Source organism: Gobius niger, assembly GCF_951799975.1.
Source record: "Gobius niger genome assembly, chromosome: 2".
Taxonomy (NCBI): Eukaryota; Metazoa; Chordata; class Actinopteri; order Gobiiformes; family Gobiidae; genus Gobius; species Gobius niger.
In genome coordinates, this window is record NC_136853.1 from 38,352,787 (window position 1) to 38,371,383 (window position 18,597).

Here is an 18,597-nt window from a genome sequence, read left to right on the forward strand (position 1 = left end):
CTCCGAAAAGGAATAAAATAATAATACAAAAAATGAGCCGTTCACGACCGACACATCACTAGAGCCGCCGACAGACACACACACGCTAGAGGAGCCGTGGACAGGCACACAGACGAAGCAAAGTGTCTGCAGCCGCTCACTTCAAAAAGTCAAGGATATTTTTTGGTTGAGCGTGTGATATGAGGAGTGTGGCGTGAGAGCGTGTGAAGGCACGGTGAAAGCGTGAGAGTTGGCATCCCTGGATATGCTACGCGCTAGTTTATTTTTTAATTTAGCATGTTGCAATAAACGATAATACACAAATTTTACCTTTTCATACGGAAACTGATACACTGTCCACCTCTGGATATGTTTCATCAGCCCCCTCTTCATCCATGGTGGATCTTCAAGTTGTCTAGCAAAAAAAAAAAAAACTTGTAACCTGAAAAGATCAAATTTTGAAATTTAACGACTGCCTCTTCGTACACCGCCAAGTCGGCGCTTCTGCTTTGTGTTGGAAGATACCAATTCACTGAGAGGGGGGAGCGTAAAGTCAATGAATGTCATATCGCCATAATCACTACTATGTTAATTGTGGTGAAGAACACTTTTTCCTTAAACCTACATTTCGTTTGGGTGATAATGTGACAGACAGTCGCATTAACAGCATATCATACTTTAAACACGTATAGCAATATTGTACACCCCCCTCCCCATCAGCTAAGAATGTACGTATCTAGCTTTGGTGAAGTGCGCGTGCGATTGGGACTTCGTGTTATACAGTCTATGGTTATTCCTCACTTTAACTTATCAAGACATGAGCTTGCTCTTTATTGAGCCATATCAACAGACTGCACAGCCGCAGTCCGGGCTTTTGGCTGCTAGTGGCTAATTCCTGCTACCACCGCCCATGCCACCGCCACATTAAAAGAAGACACCCGCTGTACTTACGTGATGATATCCAGCCAACTGATGAACAAACGGGAGGTCAGACGTCGGTGGAGGGGCGAGACGCAGGTGCACAATCACCGGAGGAGAACAGATCCAGCTGCTGGTGCTGCAAGTAAGTCCTTTCGAAAGCTAGCGTTAGCTTGTTGTGGTAATGAAAAATGGCGCGCGATGCGCAGTTTGTTTACGAATGTGATTTCGCTGTAGCTGTGTTGTCTTTGACACACATTTTTCTTCATTCCTCTTCCTTTTTGTCTGTCCGAACCTGACTTCAAATAATTGACAAAATCCAAACACTTTGCTCCAATAATATTTTATTTGTTTTACATGCATAACACCCTTTCTTCAAATTTAAAAATGAAAATACTGTATTTTTCTAAATGTCATATCTTGGGTTTTAACCTCTTAACCCCCGTCTGAACCGAGCACTTTTGCTCCAGTTTGGCTTTACACAAATCTAAGAGTTTCTTGAAAAAGTGCGAAAATAGTTACAAAAAGAGGATAAAAACGCAACAAAGAAGTGACAAGAGAGTGACAATAACAGGAAAAAGCCACACAAGAATGTAAAAAAAAGGGCAAAAACGCATCAAAAGAGTGACAAAAAGAAAGAAACAATAATACAACAAAAAAGCGATCAAATGTGTAGCTATGATAAATACCACTTGCTGAGTGGGAAATTGCACATGAACTCCACCTCATCTCATATTTTCCACTGGGAAGATGTTATGATGCCTGAGTTCCAGAGATGAGATAACCTTTGATACAACAGAGAGCAGCAATATTTTAATAATAATTTAGAAAAATTAGAACATCACAATACAAAAGAGTGCAGTTTTGTTGATAAAAATCTATATCATTTATATATGTTGCTTTTTCGATATTAAAACATTTAATGTTGTTATATTGTTATTGTATCAATATCGAGATATCTTTCAGCCCTACTTCTACCTGTAAAGCACGAATGCTAACCACTGCCACCCATAAACATAAATGCGGTGACAAAAACATCTACATAAGCATTTTAGCTTTCAAATGAGCCGTTGACATATAGGCTTTCAGCTCTCAGGTCAAGAAGCTTCTAGATTTGGGTAAAGCCGAACTGCATTTAAAGCTGCAGGGGGAAGAGGTTAGAAAGAATCACGTAATTTTGAATATTTCATTTGATGCTGGTAAGTATACTACTGTAATTTTATTCACTTGACTAATGTATTTATGTTTTTCAGACCAGAGGACTTTGTACAGCCTGTCTCACCTCCAGCTGAGCAAGATGATATTGATCAGCCACTTCAGATGTCTTACTCAAATGAAGAGGAGCTGAACATAGAACAAGATGGAACTATTCTACTGAAGAAGTATGTCCTTACATAAGAGACGAAATCTAAATCTCTTGAAACAGTAGTGGGTACTAGTCAGTTTCATATCTAATTTTCCTTTTTTTATTTTGAAATGTCAATTGAGTTACTTTTCCAACATTGAGTAAACGTTTAAGTGACGCAATGTTTAAAACTAACATTGGAAAGATTATTGGACAATACCTTAACATTAATTTAAAAATATTTGTACAATTTCTGTCAAATTATATTATTTTAGTAGTGACATAATTTACTGTTGTCACTTTAATGCACCATTGTCTTTACTTGAGTACACATTATTCTGCCTAATGTGCCAACTTATGTAGTTATTTGTCTGCATGTACCTAATTAGATTTATATATTTTTTCCAAGAATCTCAGAAGACTTGCCACACTGTTTGTGATACATACCAGGACCAAGTCTAATATATCACAGGTAACTGTGGTCAATTGTATTCTGTTGCACTTATGTTTTTAACATGACACAACCTGATAACAAATCTTATTATTATTTATCATTGTTGTACAGCAGTCTTCTCTAATGGACAACCTCAAGAAGCAGATGAAGGACCTGCTATAGAATCATTCTGGAAATGCCTCCTCAACTCAACTGGAAAGGGATGCCCTGGATGTAATTTTGACCGGTTTGCTGATCCATTTGCTGAGGTGGCAACAACCTTTCTACGGGACAGTATCATGAAGAAACGGCTGGATTCTTTGGAAGCAGAGTAAATTCCTGTTGCTCAAATCCTATGCAGAAGAAAAGGTGTGGATTACTCTTACCAAGAGCAAATTGTAAACTGAAAGACATCCCAGGATTTGGTCAATGATTGATGGTGAGCTTTTCAAGTAATACCTCGTGTTTTCTGCCAAACCCGATGCACTGCAGATAATTTTGTACATTGATGAATTAGAGATTTGTAATCCACTCGCGTCCTGTGTTTCAATAAAGAAACTGCCAATGGTGTACAACACATTAGAAAATATAAACCCAAAATGCAGATCAAAACTGGATGCTACTTGCCATGGCAAAATCTGTAGATCTTCGACAGCTTAGGGTGGACCTGGACCCCATATTCAACAGAATTAAGGAGGACTATGGTGCTATATGGTCTTTCTCCGTGCAAGTGCAGATATTGTGAGTGTTCTTTCAGGACATGCAGTTCAAATTCACTGCGGATTCATTTACAAAAACTTTCCAGAGGTATGTGAGACAATGTGATGAAATTGAAAAGGCACAAACAGACTTGCTTCACAATATTACAAAAAACTTCTGGAATAGGTTGCGTTCACGTGACGTCACAACATTCTAAAGAGCCTATAGTTTAATATTGAGGTGGAGCAACTGACGGTAACTATGTTAACTGTGGTAACTGACAAAATGCATGTTTTATGTCTTTGTTTTTCGGCTCATATCTCAGTCATTACTAGAGGAGTCCACATGAAACAAAAACTGTCACAAAGTTCATTATCTCCTCTGTCAGCACATATGAACTAATGTCCAATTGTTTTCTCTGAAAAGCATCAAAAAGTGATGACAATATGACAAAACATGACTGTGATCTTGTCCAATAGAAAGGACTTTCAGACATAGAAATAATATCACAGGTTTGTGAATCCAATCACGATCAAAAACTGATGAGGAAAAGCATTTGTCAATTTTCGTTTTGGAGATTTCTTACAAAAACTGCATTTCTCCCATAGAGTTGTATTGGCCCTGTCCTCCATCTGACATTATGACATCATCACATTCTAAATCGTGAACGCCACCTATTAACAGGAGGAAGCTAGTGGAATTTCCCGTTTTTGATATGTTCCAACAAACACCACAGGACATTATGCATGTGATCTTAAAGGGTGCAGCACCACTTAATAATATGGGCCAGTTCCTGTGATAAGTACCTGGTACTTACTGCATAATTACTGGTGTTGTTACTGGTACTTATGGTAAAATCCCTTGTCATAATATTGCCCAGTTCCTGTGGTAAGTACCAAGCACTAACTGCATAATTACTGGTGTTGTTGCTGGTAATGACGATAATGTTATTTGTCATAATATGGGCCAGTTCCTGTGTTAAGTAGCTGGTAATTACTGGTGTTTTCACAGGTACTTATGGTAAAATCCCTTGTCATAATATGGGCCAGTTCCTGTGTTAAGTACCAGGTAATTACTGGTGTTGTCGCTGGTACTTACAGTAACGTCCTTTGCCATAATATGGGCCAGTTCCTGTGGTAAGTACCTGGTACTTACTGCATAATTACTGGTGTTGTCGTTGGTACTTACTGTAACGTCCTTTGTCATAATATGGGCCAGCTCCTGTGGTAAGTACCTGGTAGTTACTGGTGCTGTTACTGGTCCTTACGGGAGCGTCCTTTGTCATAATATGGGCCAGTTCCTATGGTAAGTACCGGGTAATTACTGGTGTTGTCACAAGTACTTATGGTATAGTCCTTTGTCATAATATGGGCCAGTTCCTGTGGTAAGTACCTGGTAATTACTGGTGTTGTTACTGGTACTTACAGTAACGTCCTTTGTCATAATATGGGCCAGTTCCTGTGGTAAGTACCTGGTAGTTACTGGTGTTGTTACTGGTCCTTACGGTAGCGTCCTTTGTCATAATATGGGCCAGTTCCTATGGTAAGTACCAGGTAATTACTGGTGTTGTCACAAGTACTTACGGTATAGTCCTTAGTCATAATATGGGCCAGTTCCTGTGGTAAGTACCTGGTAATTACTGGTGTTGTTACTGGTACTTACAGTAACGTCCTTTGCCATAATATGGGCCAGTTCCTGTGGTAGGTACCTGGTACTTACTGCATAATTACTGGTGTTGTTGCTGGTCCTTACGGTAGCGTCCTTTGTCATAATATGGGCCAGTTCCTGTGGTAAGTACCTGGTAGTTACTGGTGTTGTTACTGGTCCTTACGGTAGCGTCCTTTGTCATAATATGGGCCAGTTCCTATGGTAAGTACCAGGTAATTACTGGTGTTGTCACAAGTACTTACGGTATAGTCCTTTGTCATAATATGGGCCAGTTCCTGTGGTAAGTACCTGGTAATTACTGGTGTTGTTACTGGTACTTACAGTAACGTCCTTTGCCATAATATGGGCCAGTTCCTGTGGTAAGTACCTGGTAATTACTGGAGTTGTCACAAGTACTTATGGTATTGTCCTTTGTCATAATATGGGCCAGTTCCTGTGGTAAGTACCTGGTACTTACTGCATAATTACTGGTGTTGTTGCTGGTCCTTACGGTAGCGTCCTTTGTCATAATATGGGCCAGTTCCTATGGTAAGTACCTGGTAATTACTGGTGTTGTCGCTGGTACTTACAGTAACGTCCTTTGCCATAATATGGGCCAGTTCCTGTGGTAAGTACCTGGTAATTACTGGTGTTGTCACAAGTACTTATGGTATTGTCCTTTGTCATAATATGGGCCAGTTCCTGTGGTAAGTACCTGGTACTTACTGCATAATTACTGGTGTTGTTGCTGGTCCTTACGGTAGCGTCCTTTGTCATAATATGGGCCAGTTCCTATGGTAAGTACCTGGTAATTACTGGTGTTGTCACAAGTACCTATGGTATAGTCCCTTGTCATAATATGGGCCAGTTCCTGTGGTAAGTACCTGGTAATTACTGGTGTTGTCGCTGGTACTTACAGCAACGTCCTTTGTCATAATATGGGCCAGTTCCTGTGGTAAGTACCTGGTACTTACAGCATCATTACCGGTGTGTCAATGTGTATTTACTGTGACTTTTGTTGGGTACCTAGTACTTACTGTGTAATTACTGGTGTTTTATCTAATTGTTGTAAAGTATTGCAGTGTTTTTCTTTTGCTTGAAACTTGTTTGGAAAAATGCATTAAATGGTAAGCTCTGTATTGCTACTGTCCTTTCTGTGCTACTTATTCCATATTAATAAAGAAACTTGTTGTCCCTAATGTTGTTTTATGTTTTATATATTTATACAGATTTATTTATACAAGTACCATATATGTTTCACTGTAACTACTAGAAACTTGATGATCAAAGAAATAGGCTACCACCTTCACTAAGAGTTACCACTGTATCTAGGGTATCACAGTATATACCTTGTAATTCTCACGCTAGTATATTTAAAGCACCACAATAAGTACCTGGAAGTACCGCAGTAATTACTAGTACTTACCACTTTTAGTGCCACAATACGTACCACTGTAAGTACTGGTACTTACCACTTTTAGTACCACGATAAGTACCACTGTAATTACTAGTACTTACCACATTTAGTACCACAATAAGTACCACTGTAATTACTAGTACTTACCACTTTTAGTACCACAGTAAGTACCACAGTAAGTACTAGTACTTACTACTCTAGGTACCACAGTAAGTACCACTGTTATTACTAGTAATTACCACTGGAAGTACCATGGACTTACCGGCCCGTAATGTAAAGTGTTACCCAAATTTGTATTACACATCTGATTATTCTATTACAGCTTGTGAATTCATCATTGTTCACACTTGCTCCATTCTCATGTGTTCCCCCTCTCTTGTATTGCGATGATTAACTAGGAGCTTCATCCGACGGGACGTGTGGCCGTAATTAGCCATGTCCTGGGGTGGATATAGCTGCCTCTGCTGATCTCTGCTGAGCTACGCTGAGTGCACAGTAGTTTGTGTGTGTTTCCCGCTTCAGTAGTAGTGCACAGAGTCACTTCCTGATACTTTCACCTTCACCGTCTCTATGGATGCACCCCCTGTGTCTGTGATACATGCTGCTGCGACAACATTAGCTCCTCATGCTAGTCATGAATATTTAAGCTGAGGGGAAGGACGAAGCTTTTTAACTTTCACTGATTCACCTTCACTGTCAATGACACAAGTTACTGGCTTCCTCCCTGAATAAATCCCTCTTATTGGCCTGACCTATTTTAAACACCTTGCTACCTATATGCAAAATTTTTACTTTGGAGTAATATGAATTTCCAGGTTTATGTTCCACACTGTCTTCGGTCACTTGTAGAAACTTTGTTGTAGTCGTAAGATGATTCACAATATGGCGGCACAGTGGCTCAGAGGTTAAAGGGATATGTCAGGATTTTTGACATAGGGCCTCATTTCCTAGTTATCCAGAGTGTTGCTGATGGGTGTGACTTGTGTCACATGAGAAGCGCAAATAAGATTCCCTTCTCTCCCTCATTTTGCCCATATTTTATGACTAATATTTTCCCTACCATTTCCCCCCATTTCCCCCCTTATTTATTCCCCATTGTAACCTAATTTATTTATTTATTTGTACAATTTCTCTCCATTATCCTCTATTTTCTTCCAAATTATTCCCCATTTTTCACACATTTCTTGGCAGATCGTCCACACATTATTGTCCTTTTTTCTTGTTCTAGATGACAAATATTTTAGTATAAGTATCGGAAACATATTGTTCAAGTATCGGTGTCGAAAACCAAGTATCGTTAAAGGTACCCAACTCTTCCCCTGTCTCTGTTTATCTGGGTGCTCCGGATTCCCTCATCAACCCCAAACATGCACAATAACAAAAACCTTCACCTGGGTAATCCTCACCAAGACCTGGCTCAAAATCTGAAGATGCTCCTGACATGTTGCCCTGAGGCACTGGTCATAAACAGAGGACACATTTCTCTAAAAGGACAATAAGTTCTACAAACTTAGATCACTAACTTGCATAATACAAAGCAATAATACAACCATGTGACTTATGTTAATGATTACTAAATAATTCAAAAAGCATATAGTAACTTCATATTTACAATACTATGGAGCCATACCCATCGCTTGTCTCTAAAGTGCTGCCCTGTGATGCTCATTCATATAAAGTTTGATGCATTTGTGATGAGATGGCTGTCTTGTTCGTGTTGCTTGGGGCTGCACACTGGAGTGCCACATGATCCATATGACACAGTGACAGAAAGGCTTTGGTGCTGGGCTCTGTGTTTGTGTTTGTGCATTTTCCAATGAGTGCCGCGGCTACAGTTATCCACCTCAGTGCACTCACATGCCGCCTGTTTACAGACCACACGTGGTCTGCGCCAAGGGGCTTCAAGAGCATTCAATAGCATTCTTCATCTCGTCCTCAGATTAACGCTGTGTGACTGTTGTAAACATTTAGTTAAATATGTTATTTTTTGCCTATTAATTTGACGTTTTCTGTCATGTAATGTATTTATTTTTATATACTTTCCGTGAGTACAATCAATTTAACATCTTATGCTATTTCCCCACTGTGCTGGCTTCAAATTCAGATGCTTACCTATTTTAAAAGATCTTTTGCTTTGTGGTCTGTACATTCCAGCATTACATAATGTAGCCTGTTCAAATTACATTATAGTAAGAGAGATTTGTGTCGTCAAAACTTATGCGATTTCTGGAATTATTTTCACTTCCCACAATAATAAACCAACCAATGTAGATTTTGAAATAGAGTTAAAACTGAATTAATAAAATCTCTTCCTGAACTTTTTCTTCCCCTTTTCAGCTTTTACAAAGCAATGTTTTGTCACTTTTTAAGCAGGACATTATTTGAAGCTAAAAAGAACTCTGCAAAAACGGGGTGAAGTTAGAAGCGAACAAGCTCTTCCGTATTTTGCCTATTTAAATACGGTTACGTGAGTAGTTAGACGATTCAAGTATAGTTACACAAAATTAAACATGTCGATTTTCTAAGCTGATAAAAAGGGGGACTATATTGTAAGGCGTAATAACACCTTAGCAGCACTTTGACGTCTGCACAGAGAATTCTATAGCAGTGAAGATATTACTGCGCTAACAACATCTTGGTCTTTTTGGTACGCACCAACTCGTCTAAGCTCAGGTAAGAACATATCTCAGTATGGAAAAACGGTGGCCTGTTCCTTTAAAGCCCTGACTTAGCTCTTTCCAAAGCAAAAACGGGAATTCTTTATCACTTTCAGTCCCGGAGATATCGTCTTTTATCTGCACTAGACTGGCCGATAGCCAATATTCTAAAAACCCCAAATATCAGCCTTGACCTCTATTCAATATACTTTAACTTGATTTCTAAACTGATTGAGTTCGTATCACCTCCTCACATCATTGCTCTTCTTTTGTTTATCTTCGTGGAACCATAGAGGGGCTAAAGCTTGAGTGCAGCAGGTTGGCGTTGGGCCCCTGCTTAAGTTGTTTAGGTTTTATTTTAAGTCTGTTATGACATCTCCTCCGTCTCTGCACTGAGCCTTGGCAGAGGGATTAGCTGTTCGGACGTCACAATCAACACACTTATGGTGAGCTGTTAAAATGAAAGGTGCTGAGCCTGCGAGGATAAACTTTACAAAACTCAAACTTTTCATGACAGACTCTTAAAAGATGATGTTACAATTTTCCACGAAAACCAGTTCTGAACAAATGACAGGAACACACTGATGACTAGGACTATAGATACAGACGGCATCTCGTCATAGAAGGGGGCGTGGCTTTGCCGAGGGGAAAAAAGAATCTTTAGAGACACATAATTTTCCACTCTTTTTAGCCATTTTCTGGTGGAATATGAACTTATTTATCACACATAAGTAAAGTCAAGTGTAAATCGGGCTCATATGGATGTTTTCTCACAGCAGATTGTTCAGTACAAGTGAAAAAACGGCAGTTGTAGCTAATGTTAGCTAACCGTTTGCATTAGCCTGATGCTAACATGTAGCATCAGGTTAGCATTCTCCGTTATTTATGTATTTATGGGCTGTTGAACCACTTTCCTCCTCCCCATGTCTTTGTATCTTTATTTAGTAGAAAACTATATTCCTAATTCAGCATTTGTCAAGGTAGTTTTTGAATAATTAAAGAAAGTTTACATTTTTCCCCAAATAGTTTTCCCCCTTAACTGTTTTCAAACATGACCATATATGGGCGACTACAGAGATGAATCGCCCATATATGGTCATTTTTGAAAACAGTTAAGGGGGAAAACAATTTTGAAAAACTGAAAATTTTCTCTAATTATTCAAAAACTACTGTAACAAATGCTGAAATATGAACATAGTTTCTACTAAATAATGATGCAAAGACATGGGGAGGAGCAAAGTGGTTCAACAGCCCATAAATACATGAATAACAGAGAATGCTAACTTGATGCTACATGTTAGCATCGGGCTAATGTTAATGGTTAGCTAGCGCTTGCTACAACTGCCGTTTTTTCACTTCTACTGCACAATCTGCTGTGAGAAAATATCCATATGGACCAGATTTACACTTGACTTTATTTATATGTGATATATAAGTTGATATTCCACCAGAAAATGGCAAAAAAGAGTGGAAAATTGTGTTTCTCTAAAGATTCTATTTTCCCCCTCGGTGAAGCCACGCCCCCTTCTATGACGAGATGCTGTCTGTATCTATACTTGACTTGACTTGTTGTTTTAGAGAAAGCCACTAATATCAAGCCTGTTTTGTATTTTTGCTTCTGTTGCAGTGTGGATTCTGCCCGGCTGATTCCTCTGACCCGACACCGGAAAATTAGACACAACAGTTATTCAGCATGGAGAGACACAGGAAGTGGACATTGGGCATTTGGGCGTATCTTCTCTTAGTTTTGGAACACCTGACCATAGCTCTAGAAGTGCCTCTAGATCGTGAGTATTTCATCAGTCTCCTCTGAGTCCCAGTATCTTTGCACTAAATCTTGCAGGAATTTAATCACGGCTAGTTTTGACCTAGCCACGGAAAAGCTATGGACTTTTCTGACTTTTAAAGCATGTGTAAGCATGGTTTTAACACTAGGTTTACTTCTAAATCCATTTCACAAAGGTATGTTGGAAACTTGATTTGTAGTTAATGATGAGAAAACCTTCAATCACTCTTTTGTGTGGATTGGACCTGTCTCATTTTGATGTAAAAAACGATCGCCAGGCTCAGTCCAATGCACTAAAGTCTTTGAATGTTCAAACGTTTCACCTTATTCTCTTCACTCCTTGCAAAAACTAACACTTTCTCCTAAATATCTACAACTGTGGTACGGCGTGTCTCACTGGACAAAAAGCCAAAGTACTGGAAGGATGTAAGTGTAAACTAGAGTGTGGAGTTTTTGCTCTGTGTGGTTTTAGAGCTGCATGAATTTTCAGATTTTTGCGGTGACACTTTTTTTTTTCATTATTGCATGTTTTGTCTCAGTTTATCGAACAGCTACGTTTGTGTTTGCAAAGGGTTTTATTTTGTGTGATTGATTTGTTGCATGTTGTGGTGAATTTGTGTGCTAATATACAATAGGTTGCGTTCATGTGACATCACTGCATTTTTAAAGAGCCCATAGTTTAATATTGAGGTGGAGGGCAGTTATGGTTTCTATGGTAACACCAGTATGTGTCAAATTTAAAATTAGTGGGCCTATCTATCCACAATGCTCAATATTTTCTCTGTGAGCACAAATGAGCTAAGGTCCAATTTCCTCTAATGGACTCTAAAAGTCGAGGGAATATTCAGAAACATGGGTGTGACGTTGGTCAGATGAAAGCACTTTCAGAGTTACATTGTACCCTGCCCTCCATCTGGAACATGAACTCAATCTATTTCATAAGCATTATGTCGTATTCCTTATTTATTTTGCCGTTTGCCTTTCTCTAGTGCCCCAGCCCCCCACAATAACACTTCAGTCCCCGAAAGATTACATCTTCGATCCGCGGGAACCCATAGTGATTCACTGTGAAGCCAAGGGCAAGCCTCATCCCAGGTGAGATGAAAACCACTTGCACTTACTTTTAATTGACATAATTTAAGTCCATGTCTAGACCATCTTTATGCATGACTGCCAGGACAGTAATGTGACAATTACTATGGTCATTTATCATACTGTCATACCACCTTTGCTCTGCCCGATCCCGTCAGACCTCTGAAGCTAAGCAGGGAAGGGCCTGGTGGGTACTTGTATGGGAGACCGTTTGGTAACACCAGGAAGCCTGGATGAATCAGACAGGCCGATGGCACAGATTAGTGCCTTGCTTCGTCAGTCCACGCAAGGGCAGCTGTGGCTACAATAGTACCTTACCACCACCAAGCATGGAGTGAATGAATAATGCAATGTAAAGCATCTTTGAGTGTCCAGTAGAGCAATATATATAAAACCAATGCATTATTATTATAATCATTCATATTTTTCTCAAAAAAAATAAAAAACTCGATTTACGATTCAATTTGATTTTTTCCCCCCCATTTAAAACAAAATGACGGCACTTTGGACCCAAAGTAACTGCTTTTATAATGACAGTGCAGGATTTTAGAGGCAGTTTTGGTGAACAGGTCTGAGCTCATTTTACACATTAGGACATGGCTGGAACATGTAGGGGGAGGAAAATACTTAATTTTAACATTTTTAAACTCTGTATAGTCCCTTTAAACATCCCAATTATTTATACTGTATATACAGTATTTGGATTGAGCTAATAAAACAACAAAAAATCCGTAGGTGGGCTCTGTTGCAGAGGGCAGAAAGCTAAAAAAAGAAAAGAAAACAAAAACAAAAAAGAAACATTTTTTTAAAAATATGAATCGATTTGACCGACCAACTCGATGTTTAAAAAAAAATCGCTTTTTTCCCCAGCCCTAATATTTTGTAGTTGTTTCATTACATGTTGGACACATTGAAATGTACCAGAGAAACTGAAGCAGTGGAGAAAAACATCTCCATGGCAACCTCTGTCATGGCAATAATTGCTGGATGAAGACGCCCAGTTCAGAGAATACTGTCAAACCAATGTTTTCATATTGAAGCAATGCAAAACTATGACCCTAATCTTTTGAATGGTCAAAAGTTAAAACCATAAGTAAACCAACAGTGGTTCTCAACTGGTGGATCGGGACCCAAAAGTTGGCCATGGAACTGTTTTCAGTGGGTAGCGTTGTTTTGATCATATATTACTATTACTAATTATTGATTTAACTGAAAGTACTTTTTAATGCAGCATGCGTGTTTATTGCCATCACTGCCAGTAATTACTCTGTAGCAAAATATAGAATCTGATACACTAAAATACTGTTGTTCCCATTTATTTCCAGCTTCTCTTGGACAAGAAATGGCACCCACTTTGACATAGAAAAGGACTCCAAGGTCACTATGAAGCCGAATTCTGGGACGTTGGTCATTGACATCATTAGCGGAGAAAAAGCCGAGGCGTATGAGGGAACGTACCAGTGCACGGCCCACAACGACCATGGCACCGCCGTGTCCAACAACATCGTCATCCGCCAGTCCAGTGAGATATCCCATTATGCTGAACTCTGTGTTTTAAGAGAGTCCTCTTCTAACCTGTTCAGCAAGACATTTGATACTGATGTTTGTGGCTCGCAGGGTCCCCCTTGTGGTCGAAGGAGAAAGATAACAAAATTGCGGTGCAGCTGGGGAACTCCCTGGTGCTGCAGTGTAGGCCCCCGGCTGGACTGCCCCCTCCCATCATTATGTGGATGGACAACAGTAAGACGGTTTTCCTTTCAGTTGTGTCTGGGAAAGGTTATGTGTTGAATTTGTTGTGGGATTCCCTTAGTAAGTTTTTCTCAACAACACACACCTTTGTACTTTTGTTTTTCCTCTAGTGTATTTCCCTTCGCTCTAAAACAAATGAGGAATCAAACAATATGTGGTTTTGTTTGCTTTTTTATTTATTTAACCAGCATTTGTTTATCATTGTTTGTGGACTTCTTCTGGAGTCATATGCAATTCTGGACATTTATTTCTATTTAAGATACAATTTCAGTGGAAGCTTTGTCTTTTCCTAGATGAGATCAAGTTTCTAAGTGCAGTATTCATGATTAAACCGCCTTAACCGAGCACATTTTCTCCAGTTCGGCTTTACTCAGATCTAAAAGCTTCTTACAGCCTATAGGGCCAGTGACATCTAAATGGATCTTTTTCCTCTCGTTGTTGCCATGTCGTTGTCACTTTTTTGTGGCTTTTTTTTGTTGTGTTTTCATCTCGTTTTCTTCTTGTTTTTGACGCTTTTTCATCGCTTTTTCATCATGTTTTATCTTCATTTTCATCTCGTTTTTGTGATTGTTTTGTTGCTCTTTTGTGGCTTTTTTGTTGCGTCTTGATCTTCGTTATCATCTCGATTTTGACGCTCTTTTCAAGAAGCTTTTATTTGGGTAATGCTAAACTGGAGAAAATCTGCTGGGTTAAAGGGGCTGGATGCAAGTTGGCCGAAGTAACAGCTTTTTGAGTGACAGTGCAGGATTTTAGAGGCAGTTGTGGTGAATAGGTCTGGGCTCATTCTACACATTAGGACATTTCTGGAGCATGTAGGGGGAGGAAAATACATAATTTTAACATTTTTAAATCCATATAGTCCCTTTAAGAGGTTACCAAGCATTTTTTAATGTTTTGTCTGTTTGGTGGGAAGTATTTTGTGACACAATACTTTGGTGTGAACACTGAGATAAAGGATTAGACCAGACCTGGGCAAAATACGAGATGATTCAGTTCCACCCACAACATGTAGAGCATAAATTAAAAAAGTATGTCACAAAAAAAGGTAGTTTCTAGCCCATTCCTGTGCAGAGTTATGATTTTTTTTTTTTTACCAGAATGCTCACTCCAGCCACTAGGGGGCAGATTAGATAAGAATAATAGGAAAGAATTCCACAGGTGTCCAGCAGAGGGCACTGACATAATAAGAAATCAGGATATAAACAACACATTGGCTGTTTCCCAATTGCCAGGATCCTCGGAGTCTCGACCACTTCGGACGTCATTCGCGTCATCACAGCGCCGCCAAGTGGTGTTCCATTTCACTTGGACCACTCGCCCCCTCGCAGCTCGACTCCTCCGTTTGGCTCATTTACGAAGGATACAGCAGTGGATCCTCCGCTGCCTTGGAGAGCTGAAATTACCCATGATGCACTGCAACATAGTTTCTTTTTTCTTTTCTCGCTAAACTTTATTAGTTTGAACTCACTTTAAAAAAAGTTTTGTTCCACATAAACAGTTTCCTGGCCTCTGTTATTCATAAAACAGTTGTTTTAATGAGCATAGATTGACACGTGACCTGACGCATCCGCTCGCTCCGGAGGCCGTTCCATTTGAGCTCAAAGGCGGCGGAGAGAGGACACTCCGCTCCGTTTTGGAGGAGCCACCACCGAGGACGTCAACGAAGTGGCCAAACGGAGGACGGATCCTTGCAATTGAGAAACAGCCATTGTGTGACTTGCAAGTGGGAATTGGGCAGTCTGCCCCTGGGCAGCTGTGGCTACAATTGTAGCTTACTACCACGGAGTGTGGAGTGAATGAATATTGACTACAATGTAGCGGAGACTTGTGACACAGGCTTGTAAAGTGCAATAAGTGTAACGTTCGTTTTTATGAGGCTACAGTCCTGTCGGGCTCATTATTATTCATTTATTGGGAAAAGTCCTCAATGTATTTTCCCCATCAAAACATTTTTTTATTTTGGAGCTTTAGTTTATGGGCCCCGGCGATACACTCCCCATATATTATACTTATATCCCGATATAAATTTGAGTTATTGTTGGTGCGGCTCCAACTCAATTCAGGTTTCTCATGTGGCCCCTTGTGAAAATGAATTGCCCACCCCTGGATTAGACCCTCATTTAGCATTTACGGTACATTTAGTTTCACAGGGTTTGCTGAACAACAATCCATTTACTAAATGTGGTGCTTAACAATGAACAAGTCTTAATGTATTTTTTTCTCTCAGACTTGCAGAGATTGTCGTTGAGTCCGCGTGTGTCCCAAGCCTTAAACGGAGACCTGTACTTTTCGAACGTTCTCCTGAGCGACACCAGGACGGACTACATCTGCTATGCCCGCTTCCCCCGCACGCAGACCATCCAGCAGAAGCAGCCCATCTCTGTCACCGTGCTAGAGAGTAAGAACCTCAGACGAGTACTGCGCGCTTTGATATACCATAATGTCAATGGCATTATGTATTCATTTATCTTGTTTGTGTATTCATGTATTCACTTTGTATTTATTTACGGTAAACCACATGTGTGATGCAGTAACTGGGTTTTATCCATCACTTTGCACGCTCACACTGTTCTGTTGTTTCCAGTGGAGCAAATGAATGAAACTTGGGCTGATTATTACAATATGTCTGAGTACTACAGTGGTGAGTGCTGCTGATTCGCGCTCTCACACAGCGCCCCCTAGTGTGAAGTTTTACCCGACAATTCACAATTTACTCCTGCCCCCCCCCTTTCTCCGTGAATCTTGATCTCTGTGACGCTTCCCTTATCATCAGTAGTTCATAGAGTCAGTACTTTGTCCCAATCATGTCATCCATTCTTTTGTGGTTTTAGGAAAATACTATGTTTTAACAATTATTGAAATACTTTTAAATAAATAATTCAAATTAAGAGTGTCTTTGACGGACATGACACAAGTTCTAGTTCTAGTTCTAGTTCTGTTTTAACATTTTTCTAAATGTTTCAATATCTTGCAGAAAATCAATGTGAGCCAAGTTACCATATTTTGTTAATTGAAAAAAAAATACAAAATGTGTACATATAAAATATACAAAAAGTACTTTCAGGTTTTGGAGGTGCTATTCAGAAGGCGTTGTGATATTGATGTTTGAATGATCACACCGACCGTCATAAGAGCTTTTGTAATGTGATTGTGTGGCAGTGGGAGGGGTCACCTCCAATATTACTTGCTTAAAAAATAACCTTTGGCAAAATAAAAATGTAGTCCTAGGGTTTATTGGTTCTTTTGTCAAGGAAATACTGTAAGTATGAATAATGCGTGCCACGGGCATGTCCTAATATGGACAAAACTAATTGACTTTAGGTTTCAGTGAACAGGGCGTATGATCAAATATGGTGCCTGCCTTTTTCATGCTGTAATTTCTCTTATTTCACTACGTCCTCCAAAACCAACACATATATCACCACTTAGCGCAATTATTCATCAATAAAATATGTGAGTTTCATCAACTTACCCTTGATAGTTTTGAAGTTATGATAAGTGTAAGCTCCGCACCCCCGAGAAGGCGACAGGTGCATAAAAGAATAGATTGCTTAACTTGAAAAAAAAAAAAGAAGCTGCCGCACACAGTCTCACTTTTTTATTACAGCAAGTTAGTTTTGAAGTTATGTAAAGAAATGTACCATGAATTTAGCCAGACTTGGGTCTTTTTCAGACTTCAGAGAAAACAGGAAGTTTAGAGCGGGACCGGTCTCAAATATCACAGTAGTGGGATCTGTGCTGTAGGGTGATCTCTTCTAATCGGCTGAGTGAGGACTACATGCTTCTTTACCTTACTGGTGTGCAATGGGGAGGCCGTATGTAAAGTGTGCGGAAATGACCAAAGATAGTCACTCGCCCTATAAAGGGTTAAAAAGAGATTGCTACATGACAACAATTATTATCACAGTATTATTGGATTGCTCAATGCAGTGTACGGTACAAGATATATGTGCCATATTTTTCACACTATTAGGCGCACCTGATTATAAGGTGCATTATCAATGATGATGTTTATTTTCATAAATAAGGCGCACCGGAATACAAGGCGCATTAATTCATGCTGGTTTACCCGTAAACAAAGGAATACGATTAAAAGTGATCCATAGGGCGCACCGGGATTTAGGGCACACTGTTAAAAATAAAGGCTTTTATGTGCTGCAAAACATACGGTAAGTGGAAGTGGTTAGAGGGGCTGGTTTCTTGGGCCCTGTAGTCGTCATGGCAACTAATGGAGTGTAATGCGTTGTGTCAGCGGCACATCTTTTCACTTCATCGCTCACACTCATCCTCTGTTCCTATTGTCCATGATGTAAACACCCTTCATTTGTGGATAATTGCTGTTTACTTCATTCATGTGACTCAAACCCTTTTGAAAATACTGTATCTATACATTTTAAAGGGGCTATATTATGCTATATGCTGGCTTTTGTGCACCTTACCATCTGTATTTCCTTTTTATAATTTAAAGTAATGTATGCAATGGGCTCTATGCACAGTGACCCCACGTGATTTCCGCCTGGACAGTAAACCAGACGCTGTCCTTCCTGTCCGCTATCTCTTCCCATTAAAAATTAGCAGTGCCCCACAGAAATGAAAGGACAGCGAGTAAAAGTTCTGATGTGGCTGGGGCAGGGTAAAAAATATTACATGAGACGCAAGGACTTCACTGAAGGAAACCTCCGTGTTCATAACGGTGGATGTTTTTGTCTTGAGGCTAACGCGGCTAACACAATAAAAATTAAAACTAGCGCAAAGCTTTGAACGAGCCTGCGCAAAAAAGAATCGTCCTGTTAGTAGTTTAAATAATATTTACTTGTTAGATGTTGTATTCTAATTTTTTAACACTAGCCTTTAGCTCTAAGATAAAAGCTCCGC

The 18,597-nt window shown here is 39.6% G+C and overlaps 2 protein-coding genes across 6 annotated transcripts in view; one reads left to right on the top strand and one right to left on the bottom strand.

Annotated features, from left to right (window-relative positions):
* LOC306960169 (dnaJ homolog subfamily B member 9-like) overlaps window positions 1-18,597 on the bottom strand; it is a 104,787-nt gene that overhangs the window by 79,312 nt on the left and 6,878 nt on the right. The window lies entirely within an intron of this gene.
* The window catches only part of nrcama (neuronal cell adhesion molecule a), a 97,818-nt gene that overhangs the window by 52,598 nt on the left and 26,623 nt on the right, over window positions 1-18,597 (top strand). For 3 of the 5 annotated variants that reach the window (XM_079552378.1, XM_079552376.1, XM_079552377.1), the window contains 6 exons: window positions 10,723-10,882; window positions 11,290-11,307; window positions 11,871-11,976; window positions 13,299-13,495; window positions 13,591-13,713; window positions 15,950-16,120. In XM_079552378.1, coding sequence (XP_079408504.1) covers window positions 10,789-10,882; window positions 11,290-11,307; window positions 11,871-11,976; window positions 13,299-13,495; window positions 13,591-13,713; window positions 15,950-16,120 — 709 coding nt within the window. In that variant the 5' untranslated portion in view covers window positions 10,723-10,788. The remainder of the gene's footprint in view (window positions 1-10,722; window positions 10,883-11,289; window positions 11,308-11,870; window positions 11,977-13,298; window positions 13,496-13,590; window positions 13,714-15,949; window positions 16,121-18,597) is intronic. The other 2 variants (XM_079552379.1, XM_079552380.1) reach the window with 1 other exon arrangement.